We start from the raw sequence: 15,608 nt of genomic DNA, 5'->3' as shown, positions 1-15,608 counted from the left end.
TAGATTTGTCTTCCCTAACCTTAAATGAGTATACACATTTGGAGCACAGGCAACCCATAACCCTTCAACAGTCAATGAACTGAGATGCAAAACTAAGACAAACATACCCTCTGTAGGCTGGTTAAGTCACTCAAAACTGATGTTCCTCCTCAAATTCTGAAGATGGCCAAGTATACCCGTTTTCCTTTTTAAGTGCTGCTTTTTCCATTTTACCTTTTTTTGTTACGGATTATTGACTTAAAAGTCTAGAGCTGCTATAAAAAGTAACAATGGTGGTCAGAGGCTTATTATTTTCTTATAATTACATGTTTATTTGTGATAATTCAGACCTTTTCATCACAGACTGAAAAAAGCCAGATGGACAGTTCCTTATTGTCAAGCAAGTAGTACACAAATCTGGCTGTTGAACTTTAAAAAGGACTCTTCAGCGACTTGTTTCTGGCTTTTCATCTCCACAGCCTGTAATTTCTTCAGAAAGTCTTAAAGTAGGATATTTTTCTGTAACAATGTTGTAGCTTTCCAGGAGTAGAAAAAGCCAAACCAAAAGACGTAGTTTAAACAGAGGCTCAGGTTAACCTGTTTGAGCTACTTTTGTTTTACAATGTTACTTTATCACCTCAGCACAGCACTAGCAAATCAAATTACAGCACCTGTGTTCTGTGAAAGGTGTTTATTAGCTTGCTGCTGCTTATGCAGAGGCAGCACAAGACAGCAGGAATTTCTGTTACTGACCTATAAGATGGGGTCGATCACAAAAACCTGAACAACAAACAACAGGCAAAGTAGTTAATATCTTAATTTTCCATGAAAATATTAAAAGTCCTGTAAACAAGATAAAAATCTTGCATAGAAACTTATTGCTAAAAGCCTTTGGTTATTATGTCACGGTTTTGACTGACTCGGACTCCATCAGGTCCTATTCATGACTTATTTTCCAACTTTTCTTTGTTCTTTGCTGTAGTTTTCTATTCCTTACAATAGTATTTTTTTAAAAGACTTGAGGGGCAGTCCAGGTTCTAGAAATTATTTTTCTCATATAGAATCTTGGGCCTTATTCTACTTAAACCCTCTTCATTTTTCCACCGAGCTCTTTACCTCTCGAAAGGATGCCTGCCCCAGCTATTCACTTGAACTTGTTATTGTGCAATAAAGCATTTTTTATGACTGACTTCAGCTGCATTTGGACTTCCTTATCTCCCCAGATGGTCATCACTGTTCTTAGGCCAACTGGCAGCATACTTGGAGCAAGGCCACCTCTGAAGTACATTTGTGACTGGAGCTCAAAGAAGCTATCACTAGGAAAATAATGCATAAATAAATTTCATGTAGCGTGTGGGGTTAGTTATAATGGTGAACGACTGCTGGCAAAATAAACTTTTATACAGAGAAAATCAGAAAGCAGACTGTACTGTTCACATGTACTTCGTCAGATGGCACAGATAAAAATGCTTGAGATTCACCTATATACAACTTCTACTCAATCTTTCCCAAACTGAACTTCTGTTGAAGCACACACATAACTTCTCTTTCAACTGTTTTGTGGTTTAAAAAATAGCTAGGTTCTTTTAAGGTCTTAATGCTCACACCACATGGCATAATACTGTGGCTTTAAAGAAACATGTAGAAACTTTGGCCACTGGCATTAAGGCATCATTCGCGTTTTTCTTGGAAAAAATATATCATTAACGGTTTTTTTGGAAAAAAAAAAAAGTGATGTGTGGTTTTTTTTACTCTGTATTTTACAGTAGGTACTGCTTGTCTTGGTTCCAGCTTCCCACCCTAAAATGCTATGCCCTAATCCTGTTCCAGATTAAACTGTAATCTGTAGCACCCATTGCATCATCTGAGACGTTAATCAAGAACTGAACTGAGCCCTCAGGGAGTTTACTTGAAGCACACATGAAGTGAACCATAGGTAATTACAAGAGCAGTTTTGCAAATCCCGCCCACACGCCAAGTTTGCTTGTGAGACTGCCCCCAGGTGGTGTCAAAAGCCTCATAAAAAAATCAAGCTATGTCTCATAAATTAGACCACTTGTTCTGTCAGAGAGACAAACTGCAGTAGCATAACGCAGCCTGAACCAGCACAGCTTTCTCGATTATTATTTTGAGGAGACCTGCAGGCTGATTATTTGCCTTTGAGCCCTGCTGGAGGGAGGCGTTGCCTCGCCAGAAACCCATCCCCTCTCTTTGCAGAGACGCTGCTTCTCCCGTGAAGTCTGCCAGCGGGAGGCACCTCAGCTCCCTGCCTTTCCTTAATCTCTGTCAATTCCAGCCCCCTCCCTCGCCCACCACAAGACACGTACTACCCTCATCCCTCCTCACCCGCAGCCGCCATTTTGATTTAACGCCTGCGCACCTCCGACACCCCGCCCACGGAACCGACCCCGCCCACCACTGTGGCTCCGCCACGCCCAGACCACGCCCACCGACCAGCCTTCTCCCCCTCGCCCCCTGCCGCCCCCGCCTGTCAGTCAATCCGGGCTCGGCCGGGAGGGGCAGAGCCGAGGCGGCAGTCGCAGCCAATCAGCGTGCGAGGTGCGGCGGCGCCGCGGCCAATCGGTGGCTCGCTTGTTGGTGGGTGCGGCGCTGGTTGTCGGTGCTCCCTGCTGAGAGTTCTGGCCCCGTCTGGCGCTGCCGCCGCCGGTGTCGCCGTCGGTGTCACTGGCACTGTCGCCGGCTGAGGTGTCGCGGTAGCTTCTGCAGACACAGCCACAGCCTGGCCCTGCCCCACAGTCATTGAGGATGAGCCCCCGCGCTGCCCAGGGCGCGTCCCGTCCTGCCCGCCCGAGCCCATTCATCTAGCGACTGGTGAGGGGCGGGGGTGGCCGGCGGGGGGACCGGCCGGAGAGGTCGGGGCGGGGGCGGTGGGGGGCTGTGGAGAGGGGAAGAGGGAGAGCCCTGAGCAGGGTAGCCGGGCAGAGTAAAGGGCAGCTGGCCACGTAGGATGGGAGGGGAGCGGCTTCGTGACTCGGCCGCCGGTGTGGAGGAGTCTCTTGTGTCCCTCGTCGGTCCCCGGCTATGTGAACGTGTGTAGTGGGAGTCAGAACGGCCCTCTGTCCCCCTGCTTTCCCCTGGCCTCTCTCCCGGCTCTGAAACACTTCAGACCTTCCCCCTCTTGACACTGGCTGCAGCCTCTTGCCAGATTTCCTTAGCTGGAGATTCCCGGGAAGCCTGCCGTGATCCTTGTCTGTGGCGTTTGGTAGAAGCTCACAGGGCTGCTGCTCCATTTGAGCAGCAGCGTAACCACTAGAGAGCTGAGGTCTCGTAGTTAGCTTAAAAGGATACTTTCGTCCAGTCTTCTTAGGGAAAATCAACTCTTTTTTTTTTTTTTTTTTGGTGACGTGGTTAGTGTAGTTGTCTGTCTTCATGGAAACTGATCACAATTTGTGGTTTACAAAAAACCAGCAGTCGCCCAACATCTGGTGTGGGTAGTCTATAATAATACTGTACCAAAAGTTCAGAGTTCATTCAAAAAAGTCAGCTTTTCCTAAGATGGAAGAAATCCTTGAGGGATTTATCAAATACGGTTTTAAGTGTGATGAAATTCTAGAGCACACTTGTGGTTTGTTGTGCTTGACTTCACTTCAGCATTATCTGTTTCAATAAAAAAATCTATAGCAAGGTCCCAGTGTATTGTGGAAATGCCTATAGCTGCACTCACTGTACTTTTGTCCGTATCACTTTCTGTATGTTTTAATTGTTTTGGACAGTATTAAGTTATTAAATGTAAGTAGTCTTGACTATTTCTAGATAAGCTAAGCACAATATTTCAGTTTACTGTTTATGTACTATGATTCCTGAGTAATAGATGTCCTCTGACGTGTTGTAGCTGAAATTAGCTACCAATGGTACTTTGGTCTTTTTTTGACAGACGTTTCTGCCTTTAATTGGTAGTGCTTGTTAGCTCAGTTAAGAACACCTGAATTAGAGTTGCTGGATTGCTGAACGTTTTAATTCTGATAAGGATTATGCTGCTGTCACTGTGAAGGAGGAAGTTATAGAAACTCTGGAGAGAGCCTCTAAAGGCCACTTGTGCCAGAGTGTACCTGTGCCAAGTGGTGGCACAGAGGCCCCAGCCCAGTAAATGAAGCAGCTGGGATCTGCCATGGTCCGAGGGACACAGCGGGCATGGTGGAACATGGTGTTTTTTAAAGCAACTCGGTCTTCCTCCATAGCTTTACTTATGGGCAGGTCACATTTATTTATAACATGAGCAGTTTGCTTGTTGTCTAGCCTGTTTTGAGAGTGTTATTTTCATTCAGTTTGTCATCTGAAAATCCTTCCTGTCTGAATCCTTTCTGGAATTTGAACAAATGACTACTTATCCCACTGTCAGGGGTAAAACAGACTGGAGTTTTGATTTTTCTTCTTTATGTAACAGATGCTGCATTCAGAGGCTCTGGGTGCTCTGCTGAAGCCACAGCTGAAGGAAAATAGAGATCCAATTTGCTCATCCTGTACTCACGGGTTGTTTCATAAACATTCTGAATCCCAGACTCTTTCCAGTGTTTTCCTCTACTGACTTGCTTCTCTTAAAACTTGATAGCTGAGCTAGATTTTTGCATTGAGAAGAGCAGAACACTTTTTTTAAAGGTCTCTATGTGGGAATTTCAGACTGCCAAACCACTCTGAGCTGCTGCATGGCTTAGATTTACCTGGTTTTCCTTGTATAATCAATCACTTTTCTCTCCATAAAATATACTTTGTATTCATATAATACCATTCAAGGGGTTGAAAAGCTTAGATTTTTTCCTAGACTTCAACAATTGTACAGAGAATTTTTAAACAGATTAAACTATCTGTGGATATGTAATTTCAGTAGAAATTAATAGTCTAACTGTTCTTTTAAACCTAGGACAATATGTTGCCTATACCCTAAAGGTGTGTTTGCTTTGTTTATCTAGGAATTCATCTGTGTTTCTTAAGGATATGTTGCTTAATGCCAGTGCTAAGTTTATTATATTACTACCCAGCTTCAATTTTCTAGTCACTTTTGCCAGATTCTAAACTATTACTTTAATATGTATTAGTGAAAGTTGCCTTTAGGTAAGAATATAGTCAACAGAAAATCCTGAAAAATTAGTAGCATGATAGCAAATTCCTATGGCTTTAGTTCTGTAAGCTTTAGATTTGCTTCTTTGATTAGCTTATTAAGTCGAGTAGTTGGTGTGGTGAAGTTTGCTTTGGCAACAAATATTTTCAGGATTTTCATGCTGTTATGGTTACAGATCTTTTGTGATCTTATGAAACAAGTGCAAGTGGACCAACTTGGAGAACATTATGAAATGTCAGCATGTTTGTTTGAAAAACAACTCCCATTCCACAACAGAAATCTTTAGGATCCTTTATAAGGATGGACTTAGCCTTCCTGAAGTTTATGACGTTGCCAGTCATCCCTCACTTGATTTAGCAACTTATTATCAAAAGGAAAAGCAAGTGAATTTTGCACCTTCAGAAAAGCCATATTATTTACACTATTTTTGTAAAGGAAGGGTATTATGATTGACAAGGAAAGCTCTAGGCTTCTTTTATATGGAAAATAGAAACCATTATTTAGTTCTGTTTTAGAAGAGTCAAATGCTAGGTAGTTTTTCACCAAGTGCATTTTAGATGCAACTAGTATTTAGTAAAATTAGTAACATCTTAAAAAACAAATAAAAAGCGAAGTGAATGAAGTTGTGCCAATTTTAAGGTCTTGACAAATATCTTCTTAGTAAAGCAGCCTGAGGATGGATTTCAAGGCCATGTCTCTCATTTGACAATTGAGTTACTTTAATGCAGTGCACTTGGAAGATGCAAACCCATCAATCTGTCTTCAAGTGGCACTGAATTCTGAGTAGTTGAATCTCTTCTGTATTCTCTTTCACTTCCATGTGAAACCATTGTCTATATTAAGATGAAAAAAGCTACAACAGCTACTAGCCACTGCCTTGGTACTGGTATCCATGTTCATGTTAGCCAGATTTTGCTGGATCTAATACCTCAGTGTAGGCTTTCATCAGGAAGAAGTGGAAGGACCACAGATATGAGTTCCAGTATCAAATGTGTGCCTCCCAGACTGGTTGCCAGAAACATACGCTGAAGCTGCCAACCATAAGGTGAGGGTTGGTTGTTCCCTTGTACCTTTGAGCCAAGAGCAGACAGCCTCTGTGGAAATGCTTTCTAGGAAAAGAGAAAATTGGGGATGTGTTGATAGATAATGTGATACACAGATTTCTGGAACTTCACAGTGGAGGGCTTCTGCAACTCTGTTCATTTTGCTCAAATGTTGAGATTTCATGTCCGCTGTCTGCTGTTTTCAGGAAATGAAATCTGCCACCATCATCCTTAGTCATGAAGTTATTTGTTAGCTTGGTCTTACAAATGTGTAGAATCTTTGTTCATTTCATACTCAAGAGAGGTGTGACAGCTGTGATTTTTGTAGTGACTTTTTCAAAGAAACAAGCACAATAGGTAGAGAGCTACTTTTTCAACTGCAAGTGTTCTGACTCCATAAGGTCAGATGACACATATGACACACACCTCCTTGGAGGGTGTCTGACATCTGTGGTGCTTTACCTTATCTGAAGGGGAGAGGTGAGTGAGACAGCTCTACTTAATTCCAGGAGGCAACATACTACAAACATTCCTTAGTTCTAAGGAATTTCTTCCAAGTTGGTTGTATCTTTTAAATTTTCCTTGACTGTGAACATGTATAATAAGTAGCTCATGTCTCTAGGGCAAAAATTTAGAAACCCACTTGCTGCAGAAATAAAACATCTTTGTTATCCTCTGAATACTGCTCCATTTCCTCCATTTTTTGATGACTTTTTTCTATAATAAAATGTAATTAGGAATTTGTTTTTAAAAATACTTTGAATTCCAAATGATACTTATTTTATCATAAAAATGTTGAAAATGTTATAGTCTTATTTATTTATGTCTTCTAATAATTACAGTGTTAGGAAGACACTGGTATTATAGCATGAATATGACTAGTGCTGAGAAGCCTACAGAAATATCTGCAAATAAAAGTAGAGACACGTAATCAAAAGGGCACTGTGTTCTAGACATTTCAATTCATAGTTTGAAAAATTCTGTTGTTTTTCCTATTTTGTGCTTATTTTAGATGCTGATCATTCATTTGGGACTCCCTGTACTAGAAGTAAGCATTTGAACAGCAGAAGGGCTTTTACACAGACCTGAGCTTCAACTCACAATTTGAAAGTTTTAAGGTTTCACTTAAGGACTTCCTTTGTGTAACAGTCAGATCTGATTATTAACTTTTTTCAGATGCAGTATTAACATGATAATGTCTGTTACTGGTGTGCCAGTCTATTGTGGAGGGGTGAAAACTTCATCTACATCCTTCTGTCTTGAAACTCAAGGTGTATGTATGAATATACTATTATAGTATCTAGTTTTGTAATGTTTGGAGTAAAGGAGGGATGGGTTGGAATGACTTATAAAGAAATAATTCAGCAGAGTCAGGTTTCACATAGCTGCGGTAAATGTCACCATGATGGAGTTAGTGTGACCTAGGAGAAGACTTTTTATTCTTTTGGTGTTTGTTTTGTTGTTCACATTTTGGTGTTTGGTGAGGCTAGACCTCAGGTGCCTTAAATAGGTTTTTCTTTGGCCTCTCTCTTCCTTTCTTGCAATGGCACATGTTTCTTTGAAACCAGGATTTGATTTCTCCTGAATCATTTTCTCATGCAATTCAGTGTCTTAAATAGGTGTGTATCTGCACAAGGGGAGGTATGGCACGTGGCACAGCAGGACTGCTTCCTTGGGCGGTGGTGTCATTTCATACCGGTTTACCTAAGAGATTAGTCCACTTTGTTTTATGACTCCTCTGAGTAATTTTTCTTGATGTTGTTTTTAGTTTTATTCTTTGTAGCACTAATAATAATGTCTAAACAATGAGCTATATTTAAGATGTGCTTTAAAAGGCATATGTAAAATTCATCCTTCTTCCACAGCATAATTTTTTTGCCTAGTGGCATATTGATGAAATCTGAAAAATTGACTTGAGGATAATGGCACTTCTGATGTTCTTCCTGTAGATCTCCAGATATTTTTTTTCAGTTATTAGTGTTTAGAAAGGTGTTTGCACTGGCAATCTGAGTCTGCTGATAGTCACCTATCACACTTTGATTCCTTGGAGCAGCAAGTCAGGCTGCGTTCCTGAAATTAGAGCTTTTTTTTTTCAAGCCTGTGACAGTGATTCACTTCTCTTTATAGTCTCAGGCTTGAGAAGGTCAGAGGAGAAAAGTCGATGCACACATATGTTTAATTTTTTGTGTTACTGCAGAAGTTTGTAAGTTGGTTGCAAAATGACCTGTAGGGTGAACTGAAGCTTGCTTTGACAAATACAAGTTTTTGTCAATTCTGGTCTCGTAAAGCTTTCTGATTGTTACTCCTGGTCAGGGATGAGGGACTAAATTGTGGTAAATAAAGACTACTTTTTTTTTTTCTTCTTCATTTGCCTCTCTGTGAAATTGTTTTGAAGGTACACACTGAAACAACTTCTGATCTGTAGATTTGCCTTCCGAGTATTTAATCCTTTGTGAATGAGGTGGAAAAATAATTGTTGAAGGCTTTGTCGTGAAATGTTTAAAGGAATACTCTTGGATTAGACCTTTGTTTTCTTGGAAGTTTACATTCCATTGCTAGTGTTTGCTCTAAACTGATTGCTTGCAGCTTTATGGAAATCTTGATGATAATTCTTGAAACAGGAGGAAAACTGGGATTTCTGTTTTCCGAACAAAATAAGTTTTTTTGTGACGTGTCTTTGCAGAGAGAGATGTTAAGAAAATATGGTTATGCACTCAGTGCCTGAAAAGCAATGGAAGCTAAGCTCAAAAGGCTTTTTGGACGGGGTGGGGGTCAAGGAGTAGGACCTGAACTTGCTAATGACTGCTGAGCTGGAAGTAGTAGTGTGTGTGTGGGGGTGTTTACTGTATTGTGTCTTGTCCTATTTCACTCAGTTTGAAACTAAACTTATGCTTGGAAGATTGAAGCATATTGTTTTTTGGGGGCTTAATAGCAGTTCACAATTAATTCAGCAGTGTATCAGTGATGTCTGTAGTTTCTCTGTTTTCTGGGTTTGTCTGTGATTTTTATACTGCTGTGTGCACTTTGTGAATTGTGACGCTTTTGACTTTAACTGTACATGTTTCATATGCAAGGTGAGTGCTTCTGTCAGGCCTTTACTTTTGAGAAAGAGGATGCCAGAGAAAGATGGATGTGCTAAAGATAAGTATGCCAAGCTAAGCGGAAATGCTGTATGCCCCAGATTGTGAATATATTTTCATGAAGAAAAATTTGTATCTTTGGTTCCTTTTCCTTCTTTTTCCTCCCTTACCTCATCCAACCTAGACCTTCACTTTTTCCTGCCTGTTCCAGGAGTTTTAGACCTTAGCCCTGCCTGAATTCATGTCTCTTGTACAAGCTGCTTTTATTTGCTCTGATGCCATCGGTTCTCCCACCTGTGTTAGGAGCTATGGGAGTGGTGGAGAGGAACCTTCCTGTTGGTTCTGTGGAGTAGAATTAGTAGGGACATGAGTATGCATTCAGGGCAGGGAAGAGAAAGTGGGGCATAATCCTATTTTTTGCAGTGGCTATGGAAACTGTGGTGGTCCCTCCCTCCCCCTGGGTGTTACTGACAAGTCTTCTGTTAGCCAAAGTGTGCTCAACAGCTGGGGGGGGGGTTTGGTGCGTTTGTTTTTGGTTTTGTTTGTATTTTGGTTTTTTTCTTTCTTTCTCTTCCCCCACCCCCAGTCAATCTTCTAGTTCAGTTCATGCTTTCTGATAACAAAGTAACGATACAGTTAGTAAACAGTCAGGGTGCTGAGGACCCTAAGGTTGGGAAAGCATACTTTTTTTTTCTTCAGATGACTTTTTTGGATCCAGTTCACATTGTAGGCTACAAGATTTATGTCAAAGAAAGGTAGGAGGTGGTTGGGGTGGGGAAGGGAGTAATGTTTTTTTTAAACTGAGTGAATACCTGAATATAAGCTCGGGTGGCATGGTGCAGGTCAGTTAACCCTTGCACATTGTCTTGTCCTGTACTTGAAAGTGCTAGTTTGGTATGCTGTTAAATCAGTACAGTTGCTGGGGAAAAGAGTTTTTGATTGCTAATCTGTTCTGGTTTGTTCTCTTTCAGGTCTCCCTTGCAATTATGGAGTTTTAGAAGAATAAGGTTGTGTGGAGGGGGAATCCCCCCCTGCACACTAGGGGTAGTTCACTTTTGGAATTTTCTATGGACAAGAATATTTGTTATATAAGATGGTGAAATAAGACTTCTAAAAATATATATTTATAAATATTTATTTGAATCAAGTGCCAAACGTAATAGAACAAAGTTTTCTAATGGCAGCTCAATAAAACTGGATTTACATCCTTGGAATTACAATTTTTCTAGGGCACTGTTTTGTGTACTGAATTAGAGTGCCTTGATACACTTAAGGGTTGTTCCCCTTAAGGAGAGGAGCAGCTTTAGAAGTGAAGATGAGTTCTCACATGCCAGAGTGCACTTCGAAGTGTCGATCTCTACAGCATGCTTTGGATGTTATTTCTGTAGTAACCAGAGGAAGTGAAGGGCAGATCAAGGCCTTTCTCTCTTCTTACTGCTACAATGCTGCAACTATAAAGGACGCCTTTGGCAGAAATGTTATACATCTCGCTTCGTCTTGTGGCAAAAAAGGTGTGCTAGACTGGTTGGCTGAGACCAAAGGAGTAGATCTCTTGGCGAAAGACAAAGAGTCTGGATGGACGGCTTTGCACAGAAGTATATTTTATGGATACATTGATTGCGTTTTGTCATTACTGAAGGTGAGTAATTTGCAACTGTAGTTTTCCTCAGCATCTACAATTTTTAGAGTTGTATTGGTTATGTAAAAGTGTGTTTGTAAATTTGACTGAAAGCCTCTTGAGGGTTTTCTCAATGTATGTCTTAATAATGTTGTATTTAGATCGCAGAGCATTGATTTACTTGAAGGTTGTCTCTATATTCATGAAAAATTACTGTCTGCCCATGCAGAGATCAGCACTTTTTGTTTGTGTGGGTGATATCAGGGTCAGGATCTTAAAAGTGGAGAGTGATCAGACTAAAGATACTCTAAAAAAGGACTCTTCAGTAATTGTACTAATTGGTGTAAGAGAACATAAAATAATGAAAGATTAAATGGCATTATAATTAGAAATGAATCTTATATTTGAGAGAGAGAGGCACTTCCAGATATGGCATGTTTTATTAAGTGGCTTTTGCTCAGTCCCCCTTATTCCTTTCTTACAATTGCTGTTTCTTCCCATCCACTTAGCGAGTTGTATGTATTTTTAATTAATCTTCCTTGTGTTCCTCCTGTCTCAAGTACAGCAAAGGGAAGAGCTACATTTGTTTGAGGTGTTCAGATATCCCTTTAACCATGTGAGAAAAGGAAATATTTGTGGTTCAGGGTTGCTTAAAAACCTCTTAAGGCAGAGAATTTTCCATTTTGAGTTCAGCCTTTTTAGATTAGAGTGGCTTGCCATTTGTAGACATAGAACTCTCTGGTTTTAACAAGACTTGAAGCAAAAAGATTGTGGGTCCAGTGTTTTGTATTTCTTGAAGGTCTGATAATTGTTAAATATGTGCTGTACCCTTACATAGTGAGGAGATTTCCGTTAAACTTCACAAAAGTAGGTGTTTTTATAAGAATTGTACATGATTCTGTTCTCTAGAAAATTAGTAACTCTGTGCTTGATATATGAAAAAGTTTTCAATCCTCTAGTGTATGTGCGTATATCTGTATCTTTGATATTTGCTTACGGGAGGCCTCTACAGGTTTTCCCAGATGTATTTTACTTTTCTGTCAGTTGCATAAACAAATGAGATTTTTGTGATAGCCAGCTCTGCTGATACTCTTCTAAGAAGCAGAAAAAACCAGCTCATGGAGAGTGTTCTGTCTCTCAGTTCCTTAACACAGTCTGCTGTACTGTGTTATTTAAAGGATATGTTCTTAAGGTATTATAGCAACAACAGGAACAGATTATAGAATAGAATTACGAAATAGCTGAGCTAGAAGGATATCTCTAAAGGTTGTCTAGTCCAACCCCCATATTCAGGCAAGGTCAACTAGACCAGATTGCCCAGGGCTGTGTCCAGCTGGATTTTGAACAGAGCATCAGACATCTCTGTTCCGATATTTTAATACCGGTGCAGTAAAAGTGGGGTTTAGATTTAAACAGAATTTTTTATATTTCAGTTTGGGCCTGTTGCCACTTTTTCTGTCACTGAGTATTGCTACGATCCCACCTCTCACCTCCAAGCAGTTGTTTATTATGCATATTGATAAAGCATGCTGTCCTTCTCCCCTGCCCCAAACCTTCTCTAGTCTAAGCATCCCAGCTCTCTCAGCTTCTCTTTGTATGTCAGATGCCTCAGTCATTGTTTTCATGGTCTTTTGCTGGACTTGGTCCTGTATATCCATGTCTGGGAGTCCAGACCTGAAGCCAGCACTCCAGCTGTGGCTTGCCAGTGCTGAGTAATGCTTGCTGGCAACGGTCCCACAGGCAGCCCTGGGTGCTTTCACCATTCCTAGCTGTGAGGACACATTGCTGGCTTATGGTCAACTGGTTGTCTACGAGAAGCCCCAAGTCCTTTTCTACTGAGGTGCTTTCCAGCCATTTGGCCTCCAACTGTATCGGTACACTGGGTTGTTCCTCTCCAGGGCCAGGATTTGCATTTCCATTTGTTGAACTTCATGAGGTTCCTCTTGGACCATTGCTCCAGCCTGTCAAGGTCCTTCCTTCTGAATGTCAGCAGAATCCTCTGAATTATCAGCCGCTCCTCCTGGATCATCACCTTTGCTGAGGGAGCACTCTGGCCCGTTGTCTGAAGATATTAAGCAGTACCGTTTGCAACACCAGTATAGTTTAGTCAAAGATTATTTGGGTTTGAAGGGACCCACCAGGATCATTGAATCCAACTCCTTAGTGAATGGCCTGTATGGGGATTGAACCTGTGACCTTGGCATTATTAGCGAGCACCATGCTCTAACCAACTTCCTGTACTGGCCCCAGAATCAGGCCCTGGTGCCCTAAACTAATGGGGATGACAGACTTCTGCTGTGGGCTGGAGGCAGTCATGCCTGTTTCTCAGACTGTATCTTACTACAAGATTTGCCACTCAGCGATTGGAGTTTGTTTTCACAAATTCAGACCATGTGAATATCACTGCAGCCTCTGTCTGCTTGTGAATGACTTAAATGACTTCCAAAGTGAAGAATATCCAACAACCGGTTAAGTCAAAGAAATAGGTCAGTCTTTCTGTCCTGAGTTAATACCAGCACTGTAGCTAATAGGGTTGCCTTTATAAGTTGGAGAATGTATATTGTTGTTTTTCTGGCTAGTGGTTTTCCAAGGAAAATTATGGGTTAAAATCCCTATTTCATATGGCTGGCTGTCCTTCTGTCATGCTTGAAGGAATTGTGAACTGTGCTCCCTCCATTTTTGTATTTCATGTATTTATCTCTTATGTGTGAGGTTCTATAAGGTTTTCCTTCGTGTTAGCAAGGTACAGCTGTTTTATCCATTAGGTTCTATTGGGAACATCTGCAGTTCTTCCCTTTAGGGAAGTGGTTGATGACACTTGACTTCCTTAAAACCAAGGCTGGTGTAGCAACACTCTTTTGTATTGAGCAAATGGTATTTACAGAGATTGTTTATGTCTCTCTGAGTTCTAAAGGAATGAACTGTTCATGTTTTCTGCCTCTGAACCTTCCCCACTGTCTCTTGTCTGGCTGTTTGTGTCCTCTTGCCTTTTCTCAGTAGCTGTGAACCATTGTTCCTTGCTTGTTTTCAAAGTCATATTAGTTTTTTTTTATTTTTTACTTCTCTAGTCAAAACTGATTCTATAAACATACCAATTTAAGAAAATATGTTCTTCGAAGCTGGTAAATGCATTTTTGATGAATACTTGTCATTCTTAGATGTCAGTGCTTTATCTTCAAATCTGTTTACTTTGTATTTCACTGATTACATCCTATTACACAGTCAGCATTCAGACAATAAAATCCCAGTTAATAAGTCAACATGATGTATATGTGGTTGAACAGAATGGCACTGTTTATTTTTTTTAGATTTGCTCACAGTTTATTTGAATCTGAAGAGTTTCTTTTTTTCAGTATTAAACTTCAATTAAAGATTTGTATAGATTCTTAAATGTTTACCGGGTTTACTTCAAGCTGTGCAGTTAAAATGAACTTCAGTTCTTCTCTTCCCCTTCTCTCCTTCACTTTCAGCATGGTGTTAGTCTGTATGTTCAGGATAAAGAAGGCTTATCAGCCCTGGATCTCGTGATGAAAGATAGGCCTATCCATGTGGTGTTCAAGAAAACCGGTAGGAGATTAAATAGCTTAATTCGTGTTTTCTAAGAAGATATGTGTCACCAATGTATTAATGTATGTACCAGTGTAGACAATATTTTGTGTTTTTAGTTAGGACTTTGTAAATTATGAGATACCTGAAGGTATGGGGTTGCTAATATCAGAAGAAAGCAAGAACAGAATCTTGGTGGTAGGCACAGGATGCACATATGTGCACAGGAATAATGACTGGCTCAGAGGTTAAAAAAAATAAGAAAAAAGGCAAGTGATGTAATAGGTAACCCAGAGAGGTTGTGCAGACTCCATCCTTGGAAATACTCAAAACATGAGAGAAAATAGTCTTGGGCAACTTGCTCTAGATGACCCAGCTTCAGCACAGGCGTTGGACTAGATGATTTCCAGAGGTGTTTTTTGACCTCAGTTATTTTGCTGTTTTTCTCAGTTAAAATCATCAGAGATGGTTTGGATTGGAAAGGATCTTAAAAGTCATCTAGTTCCAACCCTGCTGCTGTGTGCAGGGACACCTTCCGCTACACCAGGTTGCTCAAAGTGCCATCCAACCTGGCCTTGAACACATCCGGGGATAAGGCATCCACAACTTCTCTGGGCAATCTGTTCCAGTGCCTCACCACCCTCACTGTAAATATTTTCTTCCTATTGTCTATCCTAAACATATCCTCTTTCTGTCTGAAACCATTCCCGCTTGTCTTATCAATACATGCCCTTATAAAAAAATCCCTCTCCAGCCTTCTTGATAGGTCCCCTTCAGGTACTGGAAGGCTGCCGTAAGGTCTCCCTGGACAGTGGTGCAGCTTGGCGAAATACACATTGATTTCAGTTTTTTACTCATCAGAAAATGGTGTTCAGATGTCACCGAAAGGTTATTTAAAAAATATAAATGTCATTTTTGGCCACCTCTGATTTGAATTTGGGAAAGGCTTTTTACTAAATTGAAGCAAAGCACATATAACTTAAGGTGGCTAATAGTTGTCTTCTGAAAACTATATGTAAATCTGCTGCTGCAGAATGTTTGCATTTTCTGCAAATATAACTAATGTTGATCATCTGCACAATATTGTTAAAATATTTTGTCGTAGCACCTTACTTCTCATAGGATTAAATGTTTGTAAAGTTTAGTTTTAGGTAAGAAACAGCTTTCCTCTTCAAATTTTAGATAGAAACAGGAGTTGTTTTTTGGAGCCAGTATGCACAAGACTGGTAAATTTACAAGCTGCAGAGAGAATGTTTTTCGTTACA

General features: G+C 40.5%; 1 protein-coding gene across 3 annotated transcripts in view; it reads left to right on the top strand.

The window, feature by feature from the left end:
• The first annotated feature begins 2,593 nt into the window (after positions 1–2,593).
• IBTK (inhibitor of Bruton tyrosine kinase) overlaps positions 2,594–15,608 on the top strand; it is a 56,488-nt gene continuing 43,473 nt past the window's right edge. For all 3 annotated transcript variants that reach the window (XM_017825678.1, XM_017825684.1, XM_017825668.1), the window contains exons 1-3: positions 2,594–2,811; positions 10,151–10,818; positions 14,268–14,364. In XM_017825678.1, the coding sequence (XP_017681167.1) occupies positions 10,495–10,818; positions 14,268–14,364 (421 nt within the window). In that variant the 5' untranslated portion in view covers positions 2,594–2,811; positions 10,151–10,494. The remainder of the gene's footprint in view (positions 2,812–10,150; positions 10,819–14,267; positions 14,365–15,608) is intronic.

The sequence above is a fragment of the Lepidothrix coronata genome, unplaced genomic scaffold, assembly GCF_001604755.1.
Source record: "Lepidothrix coronata isolate B3197 unplaced genomic scaffold, Lepidothrix_coronata-1.0 Scaffold4, whole genome shotgun sequence".
NCBI classification, from domain to species: Eukaryota; Metazoa; Chordata; class Aves; order Passeriformes; family Pipridae; genus Lepidothrix; species Lepidothrix coronata.
Note: the sequence above shows the minus strand (reverse complement) of the source record. Positions and strands in the feature narration are given on the sequence as shown.